Genomic DNA, 16,360 nt, shown 5'->3' with positions numbered 1-16,360 from the left:
CACTGCAAACCCCAACGTGTAGCATCGACTATGGAGGCCCCTGAAGAATACTCAGAGAAGAATACTCAGAGGCCCCTGAAGAATACTCAGAGAAGAATACTCAGAGGCACCTGAAGAATACTCAGAGAAGAATACTCAGAGGCCCCTGAAGAATACTCAGAGAAGAATACTCAGAGGCACCTGAAGAATACTCAGAGAAGAATACTCAGAGGCACCTGAAGAATACTCAGAGAAGAATACTCAGAGGCACCTGAAGAATACTCAGAGAAGAATACTCAGAGGCCCCTGAAGAGCAGCCAGAGCTGGTGATACGTCTTCTGTGTGACAAGGTTGTAAATGTGTAACAGTTACATAACAGAGGATGTAGGATGTAGTGGAGAGCAGTCATTCTGTGGCTGATCGCTCTAAAATACAGTTGCACTCCAACATTGCCGATAATCCCAGTTCCATCCGCACGTCATTTAAAAAAACATTACAAGCTCTGACGCGGTTCAAACAAAACACCACAACAGTAAGAACATACATACAAGATGATTTTAAATGGTTTCCCTAGAGTCAAGCAGTAAAGCGAGTCTTAAAAAAAACAAAAAAAAAAAACATATGCTTTTAATAGCTTTGGTCAACTTTTTGGGGAATTATCTACAACAATAGTCAAAAGTATGGACACATCAACTCATTCAAAGGTTTTTATTTACTTTAATCACTTTGTATTTTTTTCTACTTTGTAATGCAGTGAGAGAAAAAAAGTTTGTTTGCCTTGATGAGAGCTTTACACACTTGTTAGTTTAAGTGTGGAATTTTTGGACATTGTAATGCTTTTAAAACCATCAGCTGCTAAAGTATACAGTAAATAGCCCTCTTCAACTACAGTAGTAATCCATTTATTGGTAAGTGCCGCTGACCTAAGCAAAAAGAAACAACCGTCCATTACGACTTAGAGACACAAAGGTCAGTCAGTGCAGAAAATGTCAAAAGTTCCCATCATTGAACTTTTAATCTCCGTCATGAAACTGGCTCTCAGAAGGCCCCAGCAAAGAAAGATCTGCTGCACAGCACAAGTTTGAGCTCCACCAACCTGTTCTTTTCTTGGTGTTGAATTGTTGGGTTCCTCTCTATATTTTTCCAATTACCTTACGTGCTCTGAGATGAGTTGTGTGGTGACTTGACTGAATATAGTTACCAGCCTCAGAAATCAACAATGAACAGCACTTCACGTCGTGTTGGGGAAGCTGCAGGTGGCGACCTCGTGAACCTGGTTGTAATTTACCTCCAGCAGAGTGTGTAAAGCTGTTGTCAAAGCAAGGAGGTGTCTCCTTTGAGGAGTCTAAAACTTTGAACTACTGAATGCTTTGGTGTCCAAACTTGTGACTGAAACATTATGATCTCCAGAAGTTACAGGGCAGATTGTTCACAGTTGTGTTTCTTCTCCGGATCACAACCAGCAGAAAGGCAGCTGAGTTTTACTGCTCCTCTAACTGTGTCACCACGCTGCGCAGTTTATCCACCAGCACTGCCGAAGAAAAAAATTTACACAATTGAAAGCTTTTTTCCCAACGCAGACTTTCTTTCAGAGTGGAAAAAACATCATCTATCCCCACAAATGTCATGTTTCTGTTTAAAATTATCCACTGAAACCATTTCACTTAATTGGGATGTTCAAATAGATGCAAATGTCCCAACCTACAGAGAGGAAACCGTGAACATAGTGATGGAAGTGATTGTAATTTACCTCCAGCAGATGGCCTCTGGAAGCTATCATGGGACCGGCAGGCGTTGATCAGCTGTTCCAGTGGTTCAGGACAATCCTCGGGGAGAGGCTCGCTATATTTCTCTTTGCACACTTTCTGATAAATGTCTTTATTCGAAAGTTCTGGAAGAAGTGTGACAACACATTAAGAACAAAAGTAGAAGGGAAAGAATCCCGAGTTGAGTTGAGTTTAGCTATGCTGGTGGTTTGGACCTGTTGGATGGATTACCATGAAACTGTTCTACTTCCATTCATTGTTTGCAGAGGATGAACCAACTGAATTAGGTGACCCTCTGACATCATCTCTTGTGTCACCATCATGTTCACGTTGATGGTTTTCACCTCATCTCATTACTGAACTCATCTGGTTCAGTAATCTACCAAAAGATTGGGTAATTTACGCACGGCATTTAATCAAAGATTGGAGAGTGAACTATTCACACTCAAAGCTCCCGATGCAATTCATTTATTTCTATCACAACATCAGTGACGTTTGGGACACATGGCTCTTTATCAGTTTTGTGTAATAAATGAAGTCCATGTGTTATCAAAAACTCCAATATTGGGAATAACTTCAAGCTCATTTGCATCTACTGTGTGGGATGCAAAACAAATACAAGTAAAGAGGTACAGCTCAATGTCAGAGTAATATGTAGTAAATTATTTAAGGACTGTAAAATTACACCAACTATTAAAGTTCATCCTATAACTCTATAAGTTATGTTCAGTCACTGTCTTCCAGCTGTGAAGGAAGGTGAATGAAAACATAAGGAGTGCATTCACTTCCTTTTGTATAACATTTTTTTTGTAGAAAAATGTAATTCCAGTACAAGCAGGAAACGAATCGTGCTGATTGGTCTGCTAACATCACATGTTAGTGACTCTACAGGAGACCTGCTGTTCAACAGAACACAAAGAAAAGGTTCGATAGTGAAGCTTTTAACAGAGTTTCTCCAAGTGATGTTCTGCAGATACGAACCTTTAAACGGTTTCCTTCGGGTTGCGACTTCCCACAGGACGATGCCAAAGCTGAAAGACAATGAATAATTCATGATTAATTAAATCCAGTCACAAGTCTTTCTCTTCTGTTGGTTCTAGTAGCATTTACAGAAGTTTTGGAACCCGTGTTGACTAAATAGTGAATTCCTAGAAAGTGGCTGAACGTCATGTTAGATTCATGTGCTTTTGACCCCAGGCTGAGGCTGACCTGTACAACTCGCACTCTTTGCTGTAGTCGTAGCTGATGTCGTCGAGCATCTGGGGACAGGTGTAGCACAGGGACCTGCTCTCCTTTTCCTTCGTCTTCTTCAGTGACGTCTCTGTTTTCGCCAGCTCAAAACCTGCCAGCTGAAAGCAACAACAACAACAACAACGTCAATGCTGCCGTTCAATGGGCAGGAAGACATCCCAGCATGCATTGGCTTCAGTACCATGACTCTGTAGCCTTCAGCCACCAGGAACTTGCTGCTGTTGATGCACCCATGAACCTTACTTTTTTCTTCTGTCTGGTGCAATCTAAGAGACAACGGTAATATTCATTAGTACATTTTATTAGAAACACGAAATCATAGTTATATTATGAATTATTGGTCTTTTTTTTAGAACAGCTTTAAGCTATCCAGATCTTTCATGATTTGATATATTAATATCCTACTTGCAGATAATTTTTGGTAACAATTTTTACATAAGGGAAAGCAAAGATTGTGTTTTATGAAATTGTAATGTTTGTACATGTATCACTCCATAAAATTCTGGCAGTAGATATCTTAATTGTGCAGGGGTGACTGTCTAAACTCTGGCCATAAAGGAATGATGGCGGGATCGTTTATGAGTTAGCAATTTAAATAAATATGTGCTAAGTGCCGAATGGAAATACATGCTATTGTGTCATTCACTGAAGTCTTGCTCGTCATTTGATCACAACTCTTGAATCATTCCTGTAAAAGGAAACATGACTTAATAGCTTGCTTTATTAAAAAAAAATTCACTATGTAAAATATTGCAAATTTACTGGCCCCACCAAACTGCCCAGTGTACATTGGTAGATGTTTCACTATGCTGTTCTCTTCCCTCTCTGCTCTCCTCTCACCACAACAAGTCGAGGAAGATTCTTTCCTATTTTAATAATAAAATAAAATAGTAAATTAAAAGGCTCACGCAGATCTTGCTGATCCACACTTTAAAAAAAAGAAGGTATTTGTAAAGTGCTTTCATCTCTCAAACATTGGTGTCTGGGGAACGAGCCAATGAATACACACAGAACCACGAACTGGGATCGTAGTCCAAACAACGGCAGGGAATCAAACACAACACCAGCCCACGGGGGAAATTTCCAAACTTTTCCGTTGGCTCTTTAGCGCCTAACGTAAAGTAACCTAGGTGACATATATACAGTTACTTTAGCAAACCATGATGTTTTCCTAAACTTAACCTCGAGGTTTTTGATGCCTAAATGTAGGGCACCTCGTTCATGTGTCTGAGACACCAGCGGGCTTCCACAAAGAAACATCAGTAGCCAATTTGACACCCCGTGATGAGAACGGATTGGCCGGGCAGTCGCACAGAGAAACAGCGAGTATCATCGGATTGGGTGAGGAAGGCGTACAGCACTTTGTGCAGCGAAAGGGACTTCGTAACTTATTCAACTAGGAAGCAGGAGTGAAATAAATGGGTTTGATCTGTCTTCATAAACTGATCACTACGTATGTGACGAGCATCTTTATAGCTGCTTGTGACATGGGCCCATGCAATGCAATGACAAGTTCGTGAGTAATTAAAACAAGATTAGGTGTGAAGATGGACGCTGAGCTGTATTCAGATTACATCTATGATTAAAACTGATGTATATGGACAATTAACACTTGGTCACATAGTCGAGCAACTGCAACTCAAGTCTTGCCGTTTGACCTGATATGCACATGCATCCACAGAGCTCTAAGGGTTAACATCACGGAGAAGCTTTCAACAACATTTTAGCCGTATTGGGCTTTTTAAGTCCATTTCCAGAAAATTCACTCTTTCAGGAAGTACAGATATTCTATATTATCCACCTCTATCAACATCAGTTTCCTTCTTCTTTTAATAATTTGTCACACCTCACTTAAGTTTGTCATATGACAGACAAAGAGTTGGTCATTGCAGACTGACCGGTAGAGTCCTTGTGCCGCGTCCAGACACATACGAGCTTTCCTGGTCCAGGAGAGCTTGCAGTCCGAGTCCAGAACCTGTCGAAGACTTCCTTTCTCACAGTATTCCATGATGATGAGGAACTGAGGTTTGGGACCTACAGGCAGCCATGAGGGACACATTGCATTAATTGAATTTAAATACTATTGGGCACTATGTTGTTTATGTGCTGCGGTCCGCTTACTGTTCTCATCCTGGACGCAGATGCCAAACAGTCGCAAGATGTTGGGCGACTCGAACCTCCTCATGGTGTCAACTTCCTTCCTGAAAATCGACTGCACCTGGCTGCATGGTGACAGTGAGTACGGAGTGACACGTTGGTCTTCTTACACATGCAAATACACAGCAAGTTTAATTCAGCACTCACTGGTTATAAGTCCCTCCAAGCATCATAATTATTTAATTAAATAATCAGTAATTCATTTGTCTATGGTTATCATGGAAATCTGCAGATCTGCAGGAACTATGTCCACGTTGACTCGTGTTATTTTACACGTCAGATCATATTCAGATGTCATTAATCCCATTTCATTTCCTCATGGCCCGAAGATAGCCAGTTCCTGTGATTCCGAGTGCATTGATTTGGAAGAATTTGATCAAATTAGGTCCCAGTGCATCTCAAAATCTGAACTGCATCTGAAGGAGTCAGTTAAAATTCAAGTCGAGTCGATTGTATTTATGAGGCGACACCTCAGGAGGAGCAATAGAGAAAGGTTCCCTCCTCCAGTTTATGTTTTAATGGATTTATAAAGACACAGAGTCTACATGTGAATATGAAACAAGAATAGTGGGGCGTCTAATCATTAAGTGTCCAGAGTTGAAACTTGATACCGGCAGAAATAAAAATACATTTCTGAAAAAGAAGGTCTATTTTCCTGTGCTTCACAGACCCCGGGCTGGTGTTCACTGGGTCGATGTATCTCTTAATGGCCACCGTGAATCCACGATATTCTCCCTTGTAGACTTTTGAGGTTGACGTTATCATGAAGGGTGTTTTGGGATGTTTGTACTTCAGCTCCTGCGGTTTAATCATCCGGATGTCCTCACTAGTGATGCTGGGCTTATCCACTGCAAAAATACAAAGTCAGAAAAATATTGTTCAGGAAGGAATCAGGAGGGAGACTGACCGTTTAGGAAAAAACAGAAAAGCTTTACAGTACACCTCATTACATGCAACACTTTCCCAAGAACAGCTGTGTGAAGTTTTTTTTAAACTCCCAATAACAGATTTTCACAGCTACTTGTGGGCAACATGCAAAAGTTGAAAACACAACATTAATGTGATCCTTTAATTCCAGTTTATTTTAACGTGGCTTGCTTCCCGTTAATGTGGCTATAACAGTCGGAGAGGTGTGCTCATGTGCGCTCTGCACGCTGAAACCACAAAACCATCCCTGCGCTGACTGTGCTGTATGAAACCTGGTTTGAGCTGGTAGGAGCACATGTTTACCGACATGCCCTGTGTTGCGTCAGGTTAATGTTGAACCACAAAAAAAGCCCCTCACGCTGCACCAAACTGCAAACGCGCCTTTAGACCAGCTTATACCAGCTTTGCACCGGCACAAGTTAGGCCACTATATATTTTTTGTCATGGTTGTGATGTTTTCAGTGTTGTTGTAAAATGTAGAAACTAGTGAAAAATAAATGAGTAGGTGTGTCCAAACATTTGACTGGTGCTGTACACTGTCATGCTTCAGATTTATATTATTCACATTATGTACTCACAAATCTCCACGACCTTTTCCACATTGATTTTGACCAGTTCAAACTCTCTCTGCATGGCGTCCATTTTCTCTTTCTGGTCGTTCATGTACTCCAGAAGCACTGAGGACCAAACAAACACTGATCACACAATGAAAGCAGCACTCTGGATTTGGAAATAAAATTTGAAATAAAATTCAGTTGGTTTGGTTACAGTGAGAAAGAGAATAAATCTCGGTGACCTAATATTCAGAAATGATGTTTGTTGTATTGGAAAACTTGCATTTAACAAAAGAAAGCATCATTAAGATGTTCTACTGCATCAATGACACAATTAATTGCTTCAGATTGACCTTTTAAGGAGCTCTTTGATACACAAATGACTGAAACACAAACTAATATGTGTGTGATGTCAGCCACAGTTTGCTGTTTAAGGTCATGAATGCTGCTATGTGAGTGTCATACTAGTATTAGTAGTATTAGACTCAACCAGCACTGCAAGTTTAGGTTGATCTCAAGTTTTTAGATGAAATCAGACTCTTTCCCATCTCCAGTATTTATTCCACAGGACATAAATGTGGCTTGAAGTTTCAAAAGTTCTTAAAAAGGATCAAATTTAAGTGTACATGGACTGAAACAATGATGTGATTCAAATGATTTCTGCCATTTCCCTCACATGTCTTCAGCTCTGCCTCGTCCTCCCTCCTGTCCTCCTCGTCCTCTTTGACTCTGGAGGTAATCTGGAACACGTTGTACAGCAGGTTGCCCTGCTCCACCTGCTGAGCTCCGGACAGAACCTGGAAGGCGTCAGTGAGCCGTTCATTCACGCTGTTAAACTCGTCTCCGTGGCTGCTGGACTTCAGGACGCGCTTGACCCAGTTGGCCGAGGTGTATTTTCTAATGAGCTCCCGAGCTGACTTCAGAGTAATGGTTAGTTCTTCGAGGCCTTTTTTCACCTCCGCAGAGGTGTTGACCGCCTCCCTCTCTCGGATGGACTGCACTAGCTCCTCCAAGGCTTTGACTCGGTCAGAAACACGGTGGCAGCTCCTCTTATTGGCCTTCACATTCTCAACCAGCTTGTAGATCTCTGAGGCGATGGAGAGGATGGGGTCTACAATGTCCATGATGGGCTGGAGAAACAGAGAGGACAGTTTATAACAGAACAAGAGGGAATAAATCAGAACTAAGTCTGGCTTAAATGTACACTGTCTCAATATGCATTATAACACAAATTATAGAATCCTAGTGAGACTTGGTATTAACTGTTGGTAACAACTACAGCAAACCGGGTTTTTTTTAAAAAATTTTTTTAAATGATTGGGCTGTTTTACAAAGTAAAACTAGATTTGTAAGATGTTTTTAACGATTTACATCAGCAGCAGAAACCAATTGGTTTAAGAGCAGAGAGGAAACGGAAATCAGAAAATATAGAGAGACAAACTAACAATACACTGTTTTGTCTTTATATGGGAATAACTCTATCCGGTCCTTTTATTATCTTGTTATCTCAATAGTCAATTGGTGCTCATGATTTTTAAGGCTGAAATAACCACATAGCACCAAGCAAAGGACAAACTGTATTCCTAAATGTTCCTAAAGCCTCCAAATCAAACAAAACTCCTCTCACACCTAGTTATGAAATATAACGATGTCTACAATCTTACAGGTCTTAGTATGTCTGCGTGTGAAACTAGAATCACCACCTTGCAGTTCGATGCCTCCAAACTGCAGTTGCAGTTTTCATCCATGATTCATGATATAGGGAAATAAGAATAACATTTGTTTGATTCCTTATATGTGTTTACCGGCTTTACCGAACAAGTCTGATTCTGATAGAACCACAGACTGGATATAAAAGTGAACGTAACTTCCAGCTCTGAAAAATGAAACCAATGCAAAAGTGTCTTCAGCTGCAATACCAGCGAGTGCCACTAGAGGTCGGCTCCAAAAAGCCTCCAGCTCCATAGACTCCCATTCAACTTCTCTTATTAAAAGCTCAGTCAGTAAAATTTCTTTATGTTATTCGCTGAATTCAATCTTCCAGATTAGTGTTTTGCCTGCAGACATATCTGCAGAGGCATTTTAATCAGGATTTTCTTTGGGGCTCACCACAGACAGTATGATGCTTCTAGAGATATATCCCTTTTACTCTGGAGTGTCTGCAGACGTCAGTATGACCAGAATGATGTCAAATCATTGTTCTGTATTGACCTGGTCTGACAAATTTAATTAAAGTGAATTTTGTGTAGAGAATATTTCTCACGGGAGTGTCTCTAATTGTTCAATCAGGAAGGTTTGTAGCGCTGAGCTGAGCCCTCAGCCCATGAATAATTCATGTTAACAGTGCAACATGTCAGTGAGTTCATCACTTTGAGGCTGTCAGCCTCACATATGAAGTCCTGCCGTTTGATCTACACAGACCAACAACAGAGGAACTTTTCTGACAAGATAGAGTTGATTTATTGCTGCTTGATCTCCATCCTGTAAACAGGAAAAAGTATCTGTCAAGTGTCATCATCAACATGACAGAAATATACACTTTTTATATTTTTGGATCTGCTGAAACCTTCAAAGCCCGAGAAATGAAAACTTCTCATGAGTGTAGAAGAACATTTGTGCCAAACTTGAAGAAATTCCCTCGAGGTGTTCCACAGATTTCACATTCACGAACATGACATGGAGGGACGAGTCCAAACACAAAACCTCCAGCCACGGCTGGCTTGAATCTAAATTATGGGTCGAACGCACAAATTATTTTTTAATTTCATTAACATTGAGACACAGTCCATTCTTTTATAATATCTCCTGATACACTTCCAAAACAATTAAGGCTGTTCGTGTTCTGGCTCTGATAGATCTAGATCTGGATAGACCGTCTCCAGTCATTGCTCGCAAGCTATTAGTAGCCTGTGACCCGTTCCTGAGTAGCTCTGAAGGTTCCAACAGTACGCAGTGTTTTCCACACATAGACTTACTTGGACGAACCGCCCAGGTATATTCGGCAACCCATTTCAGCATTTTTTATTTGTTACTTTTTTAACCTGTCCGAGAGAACGGCGCTATCAACGCGATGGATTAACGAGTGGACGATCTCCCCTCCACCTGTTTTATGCTCCACACCACGTCAGTGCAGCAGAAGTGGAGCTCCGCCCACAGTGAGACAGAGATCAGAGGTGGAGGCTCCGCCCACAGTGAGACACAGAGATCAGAGGACAGAAACACAGCAGAGGTGGAAGCTCCGCCCACAGTGAGACACAGAGATCAGAGGACAGAAACACAGCAGAGGTGGAAGCTCTGAGATGGAATCAAAAGGCTACTCATAAATTAGGTAAATGATATAAATACAATATTTTCAGCTGGACATCAACAGCAGGGCGGCGCTATAAAGAGTCTCTGTCACCGAATGAGTGAGTCGGTTTTTTTATAATCCTTCTGACAAAAACAGGGAACCAAAAACAAAACCTCTTTGGCAGAAATAACGGTATTTCTCAAATTTATATGTGGGTGTGGAATTGTAAAGATACAGATATCAGGGTTCAAAAGTTTTTGACATCAATGTTGGTACCGCTACCAAAGCCTTGACATTGATACCAGTTCCTGTGCAATTTAAAAACAATCTATTTTAACAAAACAAACATTTTATTTCACATCATGAAGTTTTATGAAGTTTATAAAGAGTGCTATTTTCAGTTGCAACAATTTACAGAAGTTCCCTAAACACCTCACGTGCCAGCTATCAGCAGATGCTACATTTTACTGATGTTTCCTAAACGTCTCACTTGCAGGTTGTTGTAGACACTAGTGACCAGGATGCACACAGAAAAAGCCTGCGGCTCCCAGTGTGACCAAAGATTAGTTTGAAAACAGTGAAATCTGATGTTCTAATGTAAGATTCACTGAAGTTTAAACTGAGCTCGGGTGGCACGCCCAAGCAAAGCCTGTGAATCCTGTTTAAGCTCGCTGACTCTGAGGAGATTTACTTTTTTGTAAATGCAACAAAAGATCTGTGATTAAAACAAAACTGTGTGTAGTTGTAGACTAAGTTATGAAATTTGGTAAAAGCAATGACAAGGCATTTTCTGTAGTATCGAAGTAGTTCGGCCAGCGCCGTAAAAATATTTAAGTTCAGTATCCAGCACTACGTGAATGTAACTATACTCCTATTAAAATAAAGTATATCAGAGATATGTGGCCTTTCACTTCTTGTTTTGTTTGTCCTTGTCTTTGTTAAGGCTGAATGGCTTTGCTCGTCTCCTCTTCCTCAGGCCGTCCATTCATTCATGTGAGCAGGTGAGCTCCACCTTCAACCAAAACCTAAGCAAACCTCTGCTCAGTAACAACAACCATGCTGGCAGGTAAGAACAGGAGAGAGGTGATTACCGCTCTCTGTTGCCCTGCAGCAAATAAATTGGCTTTGTCAGTTTTCACAACAACAGATGAACCCTGTCGGTGGGACGCAGTGAGAAAAGTTTCTCTTCGGCAGAACTGCAAACCAACATCACATTAAAGTACTGACGTGGAAGAATTGCACTCCTGAACTAAATGCTGAATCAACAACTAACTGAGTTCTCTATAGAATAGAGGAGCAGCTGTCAGCAGAGTAGTTTATTTTAGAGAGAATAGAAAGGAAAAATGTGATTTACCCGTGAAGAGAAAGTCAGTGAAGGCTGCCCGCTGTGACTCAGGTGTACGTTGTGAGCCGTGAAATAAATGAAACCGGTTTCTGCAGCCTTGAGCTCCTCCTTCTGCCACTCATTGCTTCCTGTTCCTCTCTGACGGTTACAGTTCTTCCCCACTGCTGGCTGTGATTTGTGCTGCTCTGCTCTGACACGCCAGACATCTTTATTCTTGAAGCAGCGGTGTAAGTCACTTACTTTATTGATGATGTGTCAGTCCATAAGAGACTCGACACTGAAGAGCAGGGATCACACAGGAGCAATGGAGCGTTCATACCCAGGTCTTTACTGTTCAAAGGTTCACACTGAAAAAGGCAGTCAGCACAGCTAAAGGTGCAGGCAAACACAAAATCCCCCAAAACAGGCAACTGAACACTTGTGGGAAGTGAAACATCGATGACACCGAAGACTGAAAACAACCAAATAAAAGAGGAAATAGTTGATCTGAAAGGGTGTGATGTCATCTGGCTGATTTCATGTGAAACCGTAACAGTCAGAGGAACAGTGATGAGAGCAACAGTGGACAAACCACAGCACATCGACGCCACTTTTAAAAATCTATGAGTGCCTCAGATAATATGAATTATATTTTAAGGAAAAATAGCAAAACACCAGAACATTCGTCAACCAGAATATTTCACAAGTTTAAGTCCTAAACGATAAATCAGTAAATGTACAGTTCAGTTTCCCTCTTTTAGGCTGCAGACGACACGTGTCAAAACAGCCACGATCATTTTCTACGTTCAACCGCTCAACCGTTGCCGGCGAGGCACATTTGGACACATCGCTGAGCAACACGCAACACCACCGTCTCGGAGGAGAAAACATCGCTGTCAACAAACTCGATGTCGGAGGACCGAGGCCCCGCTGCTGTGGAACCAGGACTCACCGAGAGGAACCAGGACTTTGGAGCTTCACTGATACAAACCAATTCAGTGTGACCTCTTGTTTGAGTATTATTTGCTCAAAACTACAGTGGACTACAAATTTCCATATTTGGAAATGACCCTTTGTATTGTGTGTTTGAACATGAGGTGGTTTTTAAATGTTTCGGTCTTCACTGGGAACCACAGACAGAGCAGGGAAGTCAGAGGAAACTGAGGCAGCATAAAAAAGGAAAAGGTTGAGGTTTTTTTTATAGGTGTGTGGATTGGTAGGATGTGAACCTGCTGGGCCAACGTGGTTGGCTGGGAGAGACCGTCTCTTCCTCCCACAATGCCAATACACATCAGGATATGCGCGAATTCCTCCGTCAAATGCGTCACGTTTCCAACGGTTACCATAGGGGCCATCCTCAAATAGTTCCATTCCTTGCTTAGAGCTCTGAGAGTGGCCGACCTTCACAGGCGGATACAGAGTGTATGTTTTGGTGTTACCATAGGTGCGGTTAAAACGTGAACGTAGTGTTAGCTGCTGTGTAAATTGTACCCGAGTCCGTGAGCGGAGCGCGGGGAGGGGTCGGAAAACATGCACGGGTGGGCAGGTTTAAAAAGAGCGCTTTGAACTGCCATGTTGTTTGGTTAGATGCTCGAACTAGGAAACAATCGAGGAGACAAACACCAGTTGAGATCGACCTGGAATCAGATCTAAAATGAACCATGTCTGGATTGTACAGAGGTGTTCCTGTAAATCTGTATGAGGGGTGCAAATTACGTCAAGTGCAGCAATTGTGGTCCTCTCCGTCTCCAGGAATGGGAAGGAGAGCGGCTGGATTGAAGACGCTACAGCGCTTGACGGTGATGTTGGGCACGTCCAAGAGAACGGTGTTGTACCGGAGCCATCAGGCGGTGGAGGGATGAGATGTTTTCTAATAAGAGACACAGAAAGAGGAACCAACAGTGTGAGATCACTTTAGTCGACAAGGTCACACGAGGCAAGAATAGCTTTTTCAGCTGCGGCGGCTGCAAGGAGACAAGAGGAAGTCCTGCAGCTACAGGGTCAAGTTGAGCTGAACAGTAGGCCACAGGCCTCCGTCTGCCACCACCTTCCTGCAGCAAGACAGATGTCATGCAACCGTTACGTTCGTCCACGGCCTGAGTGAATGGTCTGGTCAGGTCAGGTAGTCCCAGTGGGGGAGTAGTCTGCATTATCAGTTTTAAGTCATGAAATGCTGTGTCAGCATCAGCTGTTCAGGTGATGCGATCATGTGATTGGAGGCCTTTGCCATGAATGAGAGAACTTCAGTTAAAATAGTGAGAGATTTTTGAAAAGCCTGCAGAGAGGGAGAAAACAGCACATTTGGGTCGTCTTAGGGGCCCAGTCACGTGAAAGGATCCAAATCCTTCCATTTGTCGACAGGATGCTTGATGTAGAGAAACATGGGGATCAGAGCATTCGACGTCAAACAACTCACTCTGTGTTTTGTTCAAAGAGACTGCAGCAGAACAGAGATTGTTTTTCCAGTACAAATGAGTCAAAGTCAGTTTATCACGAAGATCATCATACCAGTCTTGTACATAGGAGCAGTCTGGACCAGCAGAAATGTGGAACGTACAATGGAGACCAGCTGGATTCATAAAATCAGTGCGATAAGGGGGGGGCCACTTCAGTGGCCAGCTGATACAGGGCAGACACCATGATGAGAGGAATTCTGCTCTGTAATGGAACCTGAGGCATATGTCTGTAGGCCAAATTTGGATATTGAACATACAGTATGTATCACATGGATAATGGTGTGTAAAATTAGCATTACAAAATCCTGTTCTGTTTTTATTCTCTTCTGCTGCTCGGGACTCTCATCTGTTAATCTGAGACTTCATTCAGGAACAGACACAATCTGACACAAGAACATGAGTCAGTGTTGCCTGGCAGGCAAAACCCAGGGAAAAGGATTACAGCTTTCACAATGTCCTGCTGTAAAGCATAATATCTGTGAGTGCACGATTATTGAGGAGCGTGTTCATGTTTTGATCAACTCAGCGCTTCTGACAAGTTCAGGTTCGGAGGCCACACAGGGACAGACGTGACAACAGAAATCTCATTCAATCTGTAAACAGCGGCATGCCACCGTTGCAACTCGCTCCCTCCCGTGTTTTCTCCTGAGTACAGCATGTGTTTTTTAAAAAGACTTTCATGAACGCCAGCAGCTTGATGAGGTGTCGAGCATTTATTCTGATTTTATTTTTTTATTTTTTTGATAAGCGAAAGTTTTTAAATGTTAACGCTGCGCTCGTCACCGTTTCCAGCCGTCCAATCACAGTGAAGGAGGGGCGGGATAAACAAGGCTAACGACCAAAGCTTATTGCTGATTGGTCCGACCTTCAGAGTGCTATAAAACGCTATAACCAAAAGCAGTGGTGGAACTTGAATACAGGTGTTTGGTAAAGTAAGTGGAATTAAAACTGTTGGCTTATTTGACCGATTGCAGACTGTGGAATATAGATCTGATTAAAGCATATGTGGGCTCATATGATGTACGTTCAAAATATATACTGACTGTAATCATTGTATAACACATTGCTTGTAATATATGTTGGCTGTAATCATGGTAGAACACATTGCTTATGCAGGAATTTAGCACGTGTACGAAATACGGAGCGTGACTGACCGTTGGGTGTACCCGTTGTAAAACAGGGAAGAGAGAGTTCAAGAGTCCAACTATAGGATAACAACTCTATAAATGGTATAGAAAACCATTGAACTAGTAATGACCAAGACATGAGACTAGTAAGTGAAAGGAGGAAGTAAGTAGAACAGGCTCAGTACGAGAGGTTATACATTAGCTCTAAGTAAACATGCCCAGGACTGTATAAAAGTGTGTGCTTGATCTGTATGTGGCAGACTCCAACAAAGAGACCTCAGGTTGATGTTGGGCTCTCCAAGATATCTTGTAAACTACGCTTAATAAAAATCAACTAAGACCGGTAACTGCCTAAAGACTGCTTCTATCAACGGACTCGGGGGAAACAATTGGGGACAACAATTTGAGATACAACAAGACACACAAACCCCGACATTTATCACCCCATCTGATCCATAACACTAGAATCAGGGTTGCCGGTTCAATGTCCATCATCAGAACCTCCTTCGGGAGTGACAGGTGGAATCCGTCTTATTTGGACCTCTAACATCTGTTGAGGTGTGTCATCATCCGAAGATCTAGAGAGTTCTCAGAGTAAAGATTGAGGCAGCCAATGAGTCCAGGAAGAGATTTACAAAAACCTCCAAATAATTTGAAATAAATCATTCCAGTTGGAGGAAAATCAGCTATAAATGGTGAAGCAACTTCGCTGATCACGTACTTATTTCAACCCATTTGATGAGCCTGTATCACTATCAGTAATTCTGTTAACGCTGCAAGCAAGGCCAGCTCTAAGCGTTCATCAGTTAGAAGTAGTGACGATCAGTAAATCACCAACCCGAGCCTCCACCTGCCGACGCCCAGCCTGACCGAGACGTCTCTGCCCGACGACCTCCACGGGACCTCAGGGCCACCGTCGTCATCATCACAGAGAAGGCTGGCTCATTTCTTCAGGGTGACGAATTCTCAAATATTATTATAGACTTGAATTTCACTCATTCAGTTCTTCCTGTTAGCCAGTCGCAAATTCCCTCTTTCACTTCACCATCAGTAATCAGAAGTAATCTGTACATTCTCATTCATACAAACACATCTATCATTTAATCATTTACTGTGAGACGTTATATAATAAATCCTTTTTAATTAGACCCAACTGTGTCATGGTGGTATCTTTCTGAATATATCAAAGAATTTGAGTTCCGATTCGAGAATTCCGATTTAGGTTATGATTGACTGATTTCATATTGATTTTGAATTAATAATTTGTCCAACATTGGACTGGTGCCCCTTCTAATAAAAAGAGCCAGATCTAATCCTCACTAATTAAATCGACATCAAGCTACACGTCTATCTGTTCCATAGTTCGGCTAAAACACTTTAAACTTCAAACATTTTTTTCTAAACTTTGCTCCTATTGTAGTTGTTGTTCTTTTTCTGACTATATTAAAGATTTTGGTATTATTTACATGAACATTGTGTACATGCAATACACTGAAAGCCAGCTGTTTGTTTTATCACTAGAGAAGCGTC

General features: G+C 41.8%; 1 protein-coding gene across 1 annotated transcript; it reads right to left on the bottom strand.

Moving 5' to 3' along the window:
* Positions 1 to 274: 274 nt before the first annotated feature.
* Positions 275 to 11,374, bottom strand: LOC138633419 (mixed lineage kinase domain-like protein). Its single transcript, XM_069719636.1, has 11 exons — positions 11,278 to 11,374; positions 7,311 to 7,764; positions 6,659 to 6,757; positions 5,824 to 6,001; positions 5,118 to 5,218; positions 4,895 to 5,030; positions 3,178 to 3,262; positions 2,955 to 3,094; positions 2,727 to 2,776; positions 1,730 to 1,870; positions 275 to 1,510 (listed from the first exon to the last, which is right to left on the bottom strand). The coding sequence occupies exons 2-11, from the start codon at positions 7,756 to 7,758 to the stop codon at positions 1,461 to 1,463; spliced, it is 1,428 nt and encodes a 475-aa protein (XP_069575737.1). The 5' UTR covers positions 7,759 to 7,764; positions 11,278 to 11,374; the 3' UTR covers positions 275 to 1,460.
* Positions 11,375 to 16,360: the final 4,986 nt, after the last annotated feature.

The sequence above is a fragment of the Brachyistius frenatus genome, unplaced genomic scaffold (assembly GCF_029030835.1).
Source record: "Brachyistius frenatus isolate BFR_SWC_R1_liver_20210118 unplaced genomic scaffold, ASM2903083v1 Contig_219, whole genome shotgun sequence".
Classification (NCBI taxonomy): domain Eukaryota; kingdom Metazoa; phylum Chordata; class Actinopteri; family Embiotocidae; genus Brachyistius; species Brachyistius frenatus.
Note: the sequence above shows the minus strand (reverse complement) of the source record. Positions and strands in the feature narration are given on the sequence as shown.